This window comes from Sinocyclocheilus rhinocerous, unplaced genomic scaffold, assembly GCF_001515625.1.
Source record: "Sinocyclocheilus rhinocerous isolate Xijiao unplaced genomic scaffold, SAMN03320098_v1.1 scaffold1245, whole genome shotgun sequence".
NCBI classification, from domain to species: Eukaryota; Metazoa; Chordata; class Actinopteri; order Cypriniformes; family Cyprinidae; genus Sinocyclocheilus; species Sinocyclocheilus rhinocerous.
The window spans coordinates 204,478-215,434 of NW_015627632.1; the positions used below are offsets into that span (position 1 = coordinate 204,478).

General features: G+C 36.9%; 1 protein-coding gene across 1 annotated transcript; it reads left to right on the forward strand.

Annotated features, from left to right (window-relative positions):
- Positions 1 to 1,203: 1,203 nt before the first annotated feature.
- Positions 1,204 to 9,475, forward strand: LOC107733010 (V-type proton ATPase catalytic subunit A-like). The gene is made up of 15 exons (XM_016544518.1): positions 1,204 to 1,323; positions 2,759 to 2,851; positions 3,150 to 3,278; positions 3,385 to 3,599; positions 4,070 to 4,207; positions 4,299 to 4,450; positions 5,596 to 5,758; positions 5,839 to 5,947; positions 6,037 to 6,159; positions 6,927 to 7,041; positions 7,206 to 7,269; positions 7,410 to 7,613; positions 7,714 to 7,808; positions 7,908 to 8,079; positions 8,623 to 9,475. The coding sequence occupies exons 2-15, from the start codon at positions 2,770 to 2,772 to the stop codon at positions 8,713 to 8,715; spliced, it is 1,854 nt and encodes a 617-aa protein (XP_016400004.1). The 5' UTR covers positions 1,204 to 1,323; positions 2,759 to 2,769; the 3' UTR covers positions 8,716 to 9,475.
- The last annotated feature ends 1,482 nt before the right edge of the window (positions 9,476 to 10,957 follow it).

Below are 10,957 nucleotides of genomic sequence, written 5' to 3' on the forward strand. Positions count from 1 at the left end.
TGTTTGCTAGTGCATCCTTCCCCAGCAAGACAATCCTCAGCTCATTCACTTAAGCACAGAACACACACACACACACACACACACACACACATATCATGCAATGCCAAATCACTGTAACACCATCACTGAAAAATCTAAATCAAATATGAAGCATTCAGACAGCAATAATGTCAGAATTAACATGCATTTAAAAAACAGATTTCACACAAGACTACAACACCATCACTGAAAAATCTCAATCAAATATGAAGCATTCAGACAGCAATAATGTCAGAATTAACATGCATTTAAAAAACAATTTAGACCGAAAAAAGACTTTTGCATTCTACATATAATAATACATTTACAACCAGATTTCACACAAGACTACCAAAATAGTAATAATGTGAGAATATCGTACCAAGTACCAAACATAAGCACTCATATTTATAAAGATAATAAAGTGCATTAATAAATTATTTAAATGAATTACTTTGACTTACTGTTCAGATGGTCAGCATTTAGACTTTCCCGCCTTATAGGCCCTAATGTAAAACACACAGAGAAATGCTTCTGTTTTTGTGTTGTAACTGCATGTGTATGTGTTATAAGTGCATTGTGTAAGCAATAATCATCATTGTGGTACACAATTAACAGACCATTTAAAACTGATAGTTACCAGGAAACATAGTTGAAATAGATTTAAGATTGTGATTGTTTCCTTGTTGTTGTTGTTGTTGTTGTTGTTGCTATTTTTAAGACTTACGAACACACACTTTGATCAGTGACTCTCTGTTTTTCCACATAATTCTGTTTCAAATCTAGACAAAACCAACATATAGCAAAATAAACACACAATAAAACAAACAGCTCATGACCTGAGACAGATGTGTCTGATTAGACAGACATGTGCACTTTTGGGGAGACTCCAGGAACAGGTTCGTGAACCACTGCCATAAATGAACATGAGTCTTAACTTCATAATCTACATGTTTTGTGGGGATTTTGCCACTGATTTTGCCAAATTCTCAGCCTTTAGAAATGAAAATATTTAAGTGTGAAAAAGAACGATTTTTGCTTGTTTGTTGGATATGTTATAGAGCTATCAGACACCAGACTAGAGGACAATGCACAAAGCATCAGTAAATCACAGTAACACTATTTCAGCACACAGTAGGGGGCGATACAGAGTTTTCTGCGCACGCTGTTCACTCTGCAGAGGGAGAACGTGCTGTGACGACAGCAAACGACAGCTCTCGACTGAATGAAGTCAGCTGACTTTTCTCGTTCCTCACGTCTCATCTCACCAAAGGATCTGGACACAGGACTGTCTCGGTTTTTGAGGTATTTACTAATCTTTGAAATGATAATCATATAGATTTTTTAATGCTTGAAAGCATTGTATTGCAGAAGTGTACTTGTTAGGTTTATCAAGCAGAAAATATGATTATATGATTTTCTCAAATTCTCTTTGTAGTTTTTTCTTTAATAATCATATAACAGCGTCAGCTTATTTTACTGCTGTACACTGTCTTGTGTCGCCGAATCATTGCTCGCTTCGCCTCTGCATGCAGCTCATTGGAATCGTTAGATGTTTATTTTCCCTGCTGCACTGGAATAACCCACTTGGATGCTAAACAGATTGCTGGAGAATTTCAGTATATTATCTATATGATGGATTTAAGTGTTCACGAACACATGAGATGGATCACATTACTCGCTTTAATTAATGGGAGACAAAACTTACCTTAGATTTTCAGCAAAGGTCAAATTCTATCAGCAGCTTCGTGATCATGTGATCATGCAGCATCTCTTCGCAGCTCGATATCCAGTGCGTGCAACAGCTACAGGCATTAAACGATCTTTGAATACATCTGGAGAATATATATTTAATAGCCTTTATTTAGTCCTCTCATCTTTGTCTCTGTAGAGATGATTGTATTTGGGCACTGTGATATTTGATACCCAAATAGGCAATAAGTTACGTCAGAAGGCAGCTCACTAGGTTTTGACACACAACGGCTGCCTGCTGTTTTCCTTTTAACAACAGCATGCTAGGTTTGCAGACCACATGTCTTTAAGGATTTTTCTGTACTGACGGAACTGTGGTCAAAATTCTGATCTGAACATACTTCATACCAAATGGACCATTTGTCCCCAGTAATCCCAGATAAATTCACAAAAACCTGGAAGTTAGACTGCTTCCTCTTGAGGTTTTGAATAGCAAGAAATATAGTTGGCTATTTTTATGAAGGAAGGTGTCAGTGTCATGCATTGCGTTTACAGACCATATCGGGTGTTTAGTTGGCTGGTTCTCAACGAAAAATGATTTGATCTGTCATAAATTGCCACTACAAAACACCTTTTTTTTTTTTTCCAGATTTGCTCAACTGTCTGTTTTCCCAACTTCCTCACATGGTTTCTGTTTTACAGTCAGTGTCATGTGCCCTTGGCCATGTGACCGTGTTCCATGTTTGTCCTGCATATACATGTTGTATAAATGGGCTTTTTACACAATAGACAGCCTCCTGTCCTGGAAATTGCTATTATTACTACTGCAAATCATTCTGATAAAAATATAAAATGAAAAATAACAGAAAAATAATACACTAAACACACTTATACATTTTTAAACATATTTAACTATATGATGGTACCTGTATATTAATATATAAATGAATCACAATAATCATGTGCAGCTTGTGTATTGTGCAGAATGTTCAGAAGTGTAGAAATAAGTCCAGAAAGTAAGTTTTTTTTAAACTTCATTTTGTATCAGACACATTCAAAATGGACTTCTCCAAGCTTCCCAAGATCCGAGATGAGGAGCAGGAGGGACAATTTGGATATGTGCATGGCGTATCTGGACCTGGTTAGTAGGAATTCAGATGTCAGTTTTTATTTTATTTTATTTTAATATTTTATTTTAATTTATTATTTTGGATTATTATGTCACCAGAGCTTTTGGTGTTTTATTTAATTTAATTTAATTTAATTTAGATTTTTTTTTTGTGTCATCTGTGATTTGGATTTTTTATTTTTTTTATTTTATTGATATACATTTTTAATTTATATTTATTTATTTTGTATTTATTTAGCTTTTGTTAATCTTTAACTATTCACAAGTAATTTTTGAAGATCCCGTAACTTACTCACTAATTGTGTTGTAGTGGTGACGGCCTCCAGTATGGCAGGAGCTGCCATGTACGAGTTGGTACGAGTGGGCCACAGTGAGCTTGTGGGGGAGATCATTAGACTGGAGGGTGACATGGCCACCGTTCAGGTCTATGAAGAGACATGTATCCTATTCTAATCTTAGTACAGTACATACTTTCTGTGGTTTCTGTTGTACGCAGTGCTTAGAATCGATTAAATAGTATTGTAGTGTTCCTGAGCTTTCATCAGCTGGTGTGTCGGTTGGTGACCCTGTCCTGCGCACAGGGAAGCCCCTCTCTGTGGAGTTAGGACCAGGAATCATGGGCTCCATCTTTGATGGTATTCAGCGTCCCCTCAAAGACATCAATGACCTCACACAAAGTATCTACATTCCTAGAGGAGTCAACATTGGTGCCCTTAATCGTGATCTGAAATGGGAGTTCTCTCCATCCAAGAGTGTGCGAGTAAGTGAAAGATTAGTTTTAAGTTAAGGTACAGAATTATTGATGTTTTACAAGTTTAGTTTTGGTTATGATGGTTGTGATGTTTTTCTTAGTTATTAAAGGATTTAACATCCTTTCAGATTCCAAGAAGGCAAATTACTTAGCTTTAAGGGGTCATATCATGAGCATATCAACATTTTTTGTAAACTTTTGCAATTTAAAAAGGTCATTGTACTATGAAAATCTGGGAAACATGACAGTTTTTGCTGTTCCTGGCTGTATGTAGCACCTACTGCTCTGCATATTCTTATTAAGGATCCCAAACAAATGTAGGCATCACAACATAGTTATTAGTGGACATAAATGAAAATAATTGTAGTAATAATAATAAAAAATGTATGATATGACCCCTTTTAAAGGAACTGCAATGCAATCAGGTGATTAATCAAATGATAAAATGAATGATTTTAAGCTGTTGTTTCTGTGTCCAGGTTGGCAGTCATGTCACTGGAGGTGATATCTATGGTATGGTGTTTGAAAACTCTCTTATTAAACACAAAATAATGTTACCACCAAGAAGCCGAGGAACTGTCACATATGTAGCACCAGCTGGAAACTACGATGTCTCGGTGAGGTTAAAAACATGTACATCTTTTTCAAAAACAGTAAAATGACAATTACTGTGACAGAAGTTAGTTTGTATGTGTGTGTGTTTGTCAGGATGTGGTGTTGGAGTTGGAGTTTGAGGGGGTAAAAGAAAGATACACCATGGTGCAAGTGTGGCCCGTGCGTCAGGTCCGGCCAGTCACAGAGAAACTTCCTGCGAATCACCCTCTGCTGACTGGTCAGCGGGTACTGGACGCCCTCTTTCCGTGAGTCATGCTGTGTGAAATGATTCCATAGGAAACAGAATAATATAAGTTTTCTATTTAAAAATAAAAAAAGTAAACCCAAAAGTAATTTTTCTGAATAATAGGCTCAATTTTCAGATGGGCAAATCATGCATTTCTAAAGCTCAATTTTCCCCAAAGGATTTTTTAATAATAATAATATAGGACTTTTCATAAACATCAATCAACAGAAATGGGAGTGATTTAAATAATTAGTTAAAAAAATTATAGGGAAAAAATGTAGTGCAGTTGTAGTGCTGTGAAAGCAGATATACACTTCCGTTCAAATGTTTGGGGTGATTTGTTAGTGTTTTTGAAATAAGTCTCTTACTTATTTCTCCCATGTGCTCCCCAAGGCTGCATTTATTTGATCAAAAATAGTAAAAACTGTAATATTAAAAACCGTTTGATAAAAATACAACAGTTTTCTATTTGAATTTGAATGGTAACTAAATTTGAAATAACCGTTTAATGGTAAAGCTGAATTTTCAGCTGCCGTTACTCCAGTCTTCAGTGTCACATGATAATATAGGACTTTTCATAAACATCAATCAACAGAAATGGGAGTGATTTAAATAATTAGTTAAAAAAATTATAGGGAAAAAATGTAGTGCAGTTGTAGCAAATGATCCTTCAGAAATCATTCTGATCTGCTGATTTGGTGCTAAGAAAACATTTATTGTTATCAATGTTGAAAACATTTGTTCTATTTAATATATTTGAGAAAACGTTGATACATTTTTTTTCCAGGATTCTTCTAAATTGAAGTCTTTTGAAGCATTATAAATGTCTTTACTGTCACTTTTGATCAATTTAATGCATCCTTGCTGAATAAAAGTATTATAAAAGTTTTTTTAAGAAAACACTTATTGTTATCAATGTTGAAAACATTTGTTCTATTTAATATATTTGAGAAAACGTTGATACATTTTTTTTTCAGGATTTTTCTAAATTGAAGTCTTTTGAAGCATTATAAATGTCTTTACTGTCACTTTTGATCAATTTAATGCATCCTTGCTGAATAATAGTATTATAAAAGTTTTTTTAAAAATCCCAAACTTTTGAACAGTAGTGTAAATGTCTGATAGCTCAACAGTTCTTTCAGCGTTGACTGTTTGATTTCACAGGTGTGTGCAGGGAGGAACCACAGCCATCCCTGGTGCTTTCGGTTGTGGTAAAACTGTGATCTCTCAGTCCCTGTCTAAGTACTCCAACAGTGATGTCATCATCTATGTAGGCTGTGGAGAGCGTGGTAACGAGATGTCTGAAGTACTCCGAGATTTCCCTGAGGTGAATAGCACTGTCGTTGTACCAACAGCACAAACACTGTAATAGATGATAGGGTGACTGACAGTTCTCTTGCCCTATAGCTCACCATGGAGGTGGATGGGAAAGTGGAGAGCATCATGAAGAGAACAGCCTTGGTTGCCAACACATCCAACATGCCCGTGGCTGCCAGAGAAGCTTCCATTTACACAGGTTTGTTGAACCTTTGATGCAAAAATAATGTGTGTGCTTTAAAACCTAGCAGCTGTGTGTCATCATTAATGGGTCTTTATTCCATCCAGGAATCACGCTGTCTGAGTATTTCAGGGACATGGGTTACAATGTGAGCATGATGGCTGACTCCACCTCTCGATGGGCAGAGGCTCTGAGGGAGATCTCTGGTCGTCTGGCTGAGATGCCTGCTGGTACGTGTGCTGTGACCATCTCAGGTTTTTAAAAATCCCAAACTTTTGAACAGTAGTGTAAATGTCTGATAGCTCAACAGTTCTTTCAGCGTTGACTGTTTGATTTCACAGGTGTGTGCAGGGAGGAACCACAGCCATCCCTGGTGCTTTCGGTTGTGGTAAAACTGTGATCTCTCAGTCCCTGTCTAAGTACTCCAACAGTGATGTCATCATCTATGTAGGCTGTGGAGAGCGTGGTAACGAGATGTCTGAAGTACTCCGAGATTTCCCTGAGGTGAATAGCACTGTCGTTGTACCAACAGCACAAACACTGTAATAGATGATAGGGTGACTGACAGTTCTCTTGCCCTATAGCTCACCATGGAGGTGGATGGGAAAGTGGAGAGCATCATGAAGAGAACAGCCTTGGTTGCCAACACATCCAACATGCCCGTGGCTGCCAGAGAAGCTTCCATTTACACAGGTTTGTTGAACCTTTGATGCAAAAATAATGTGTGTGCTTTAAAACCTAGCAGCTGTGTGTCATCATTAATGGGTCTTTATTCCATCCAGGAATCACGCTGTCTGAGTATTTCAGGGACATGGGTTACAATGTGAGCATGATGGCTGACTCCACCTCTCGATGGGCAGAGGCTCTGAGGGAGATCTCTGGTCGTCTGGCTGAGATGCCTGCTGGTACGTGTGCTGTGACCATCTCAGGCATGACAGCAAATATTATAAACTACAATTTCTGAAGTAAATTTATGTTTGTTTGCTTGTGTTCACAGATAGCGGTTATCCTGCCTATCTCGGAGCACGTCTGGCCTCATTTTATGAGCGTGCTGGTCGAGTTAAATGTCTTGGCAACCCAGAGAGAGAGGGCAGTGTGAGCATCGTGGGAGCGTAAGTAGATCTTTTGGATGCTTTTTCTTCTTCAGACTCCATCATTTGCTTGTTTGCTTTGGTAAGGTTTTGATTTATTATTTGTGAATGCTGTTGTTAACTGTTAATATGCATTGTCTGCAGACTCACTTGAAGCTTTTTTTTTTGTTTCGTTTTAATTGCAGTGTGTCTCCCCCTGGTGGTGATTTCTCAGATCCTGTGACATCTGCTACTCTTGGTATTGTACAAGTATGTGAAGTTTTCCTTCACACTGCAGTCTTAACACACTGGCTCATAGCAGAATAACATTATTTGTTCTTCTTCCAGAGATAAACAGTCTAAAAAGTCCTTTTTGTTATTGTAATCCTTCCTCTCTTTCCCTCTTCCAGGTGTTTTGGGGTCTGGATAAAAAGCTGGCTCAGAGAAAGCACTTCCCTTCAGTGAACTGGCTCATCAGTTACAGTAAGTACACACGAGCACTGGACGAGTACTACGACAAGCACTTCCCTGAATTTGTACCACTGCGTACCAAAGCCAAAGAGATCCTGCAGGAAGAGGAAGACTTGGCCGAGATTGTGCAGCTCGTGGGGAAGGTGAGTTTGTGGGTTCATGCATGTTTACTGTTTGTATACATCGCTTTTTGTGGTATTATTACAGGTATTTTTCAGTGGTAAAACACATTTATTTTTTTAGGCATCATTGGCTGAAACGGATAAGATCACGCTGGAAGTTGCCAAATTAATCAAAGATGATTTCCTGCAGCAAAATGGATACACGCCTTATGACAGGTATTGAACTGATTGAAGCTGAGGATCATTCAGCTGCCTTGTCACATGACCTGTGAATGTGACGGTATGGGTCTAAAATGCTAAATTTCTCATTTTCAGGTTCTGTCCGTTCTATAAGACAGTGGGTATCTTGTCCAACATGATTGCGTTCTATGATATGGCACGTCATGCCGTAGAGACCACTGCACAGAGCGACAATAAGATCACCTGGGCCATGATCCGGGAGCACATGGGAGAAATTCTGTACAAGATCAGTTCCATGAAATTCAAGGTACAGGATGTAAACATTGTTTGTGTTTTGATAAAATCAATCATGCCTTAATTATGTCTAAACCAGTGGCTTTTTGCCTTCAAGCCACTTTGATAAAATTATTTTAACAAGTTATTTTATGTAATAAAGTAAACTTGCAGCCCTCTTGGAAGTTTGCTGAGGTTTCCAACTAGGTGCCACTGCTCTACCACTTGATTTATTATGACTTCCATTGTCTTGGTTTGCCAATAGCTTGGTTCCTCTTTCATAGTGATCATTCACAAGTCTTGTGAACAAGCCAAACAGTGCAATTTAATCACATTATATGGCTAGAGCTTATTTTTAAAGCTGAAGTGTGTTCTTTTTGTGAAGACAAAAATACTTTCTTCTATCCCAACTTAACATGTTGTCAGCTATAAGTATTCTATTCGTTGACTGGGATAGTTTGAAAAGACTTACACATTTAAAAAGAAATGACACTTCATTTTCAAATTTCATTGTTCAATACAGCTATAAAAATATTGTAATTATGAATGTCTTTCAATGTCTGTAACTGTATTTCAGGACCCAGTGAAAGAGGGTGAGGAGAAGATCAAAGCTGATTATGCCCAGCTCCATGAAGACATGCAGAACTCCTTCCGTACACTGGAAGACTAAGAGTCTGTCCTTAGCCATCATTCTCAGGACAGGGCAGCAGAACCCCACATCCCCACAAACGCACCCAGTCAATGTCCTTTTCTCTTGTCTTATTGCTGTCTAATACATACCACTGCTTTTTTTTCATCTTGTGGTGTTATAGATGTTATAGTGTTCTTGAGGTGTCTCCAAACACCTTTGTTTGTGCGTGTGTGCGCATTTGTGTATATGTGCAATCTGTATGATCTTCTTCAAAGCCTCTGCTCTGCCCCAGTTCTTTATATTTTACAGATCATCCTCTCTATAGACATAGATGTTATTAAATAATTTGATGTAATTATTGTGATATTTTTATCTGTACAGAAGACTGGAAGACATGACTTAAGAGATTCACTGTATTTACTGCTGGAATATTTACTGTTTAAATAGTTATCAACATATTTCTTGTTGTTTTTGGTATGGATGTTTATTGCAGTATTGTCCTGTATATTTCTTTGAGGACATTTCCTCTTCATTGCTCACATGAAAATGTGTTTGAGTCCTGGAAAAATATAAATAAATATTGATGAATTTACAAGTATTGTGAATAACTGTTTTTAAGTGGATGTGTTTTGGGTTCTGCATTTTTAAACAAAATGCTTTTTAGTAGTTTGTTTTAACCAAATATATTTGGTTAACAGGCCTTCAGCCTTTTTTTCCCCATCTTTGTTTGCATAAATGTTTGATCCTTTTCAGGTAAAATTTGAGCAAGCAAGATTATCATGGCTATTAATATGAAATATGTGGAAATGATTCCCCCCAAAAATAGAAAACTGGTTGCCCTACTCTCGAAGTTTCTTCTTCTATTTCTCCAAATGAAGATGTTTAACTGGCTACCTTGGCTTAGTCATGTGCTCATCATTTTACACCTGTTTTGAGGTATGTATTGTGTAAACAGTGCTTTAAAATTCAGTTGGGCGGTGGTGTGTTTGCAACCTTTTCATCACTCTGTAGAGAGTAGTTCCTCAAGTATTTCTAGCTTTGTGCAAGTCATTGTGTAGCCAAGAACAATGGACTTCTTACCAATATCATATGATCTGGCATATAAAATGGCATATCATAAAAGCAAATAATTATTCCCCATTTTATAGGATAAAATAAACTGTTTTGTCATAAACTTACATCCATTTTAACATCTTGATTACAAATGTAGCTATTAAGATAGGAATGTCTCTGATTTATCTGTACTATTCATCCAAACACTCGATGGGTCCATTTTCATGGCAGTTACACCTTTCTTCCATTTCTTACTCTTTAAGTTTGGTTTGTTCTCAGAGGTTGAATATTATGTTCAGGCAGACGTGTCTGCATTTGTGTGCAATCTATTTACCTAAGTACATGTGCATATGAATGATGTCAGTTTGTTTAACTGGTCTTACTGCATTTTCTCATCTTGAATCTGGAATGTGGATGCTCAAGTTCCCTGCCCTCGCTTCTTGTCTATTCAGGACTTACACTTTCTAGTCTTCTCTCAATGTGCTGCATAAATTCCCATAACTAACTTGTGTCTATGATTTTAGGTTTGTTTGACTTTACTGTCTTATTACACATCATATTAAATGTCATAGATAAATCTAGCCTTAAACTGATACACCCACTAGTGTCTGAACCCTGATTAACCAACATAATGTAGTCTTTTAATATTCTTTCAATAAAAATGGTATGTGCCTGAACTGATGCAAGAGCGCCATAAAATATTATGTTTGTTTACATCCATAATCAGTCTCAGTATTTCACAACAATTTCTGTTATTTCAAATTGATGTATGAGTCGAAATTATGAGAGGTCTACTGTTGCTATGGTTACCCCATCAGGCGAACGCGATTTGTTTACAGAATTGAAAATATGTGCCCTTTTATCAAACTTTTATGGAAATTCCATTTTTTTATATAGTTACATGCTTATAAACATATATACTTTATTTGTAAAAAGAACAAGTATTTTCAACAGAGCTGAATATAGCTTTTTTTTTCATCTTGTGGTGTTATAGATGTTATAGTGTTCTTGAGGTGTCTCCAAACACCTTTGTTTGTGCGTGTGTGCGCATTTGTGTATATGTGCAATCTGTATGATCTTCTTCAAAGCCTCTGCTCTGCCCCAGTTCTTTATATTTTACAGATCATCCTCTCTATAGACATAGATGTTATTAAATAATTTGATGTAATTATTGTGATATTTTTATCTGTACAGAAGACTGGAAGACATGACTTAAGAGATTCACTGT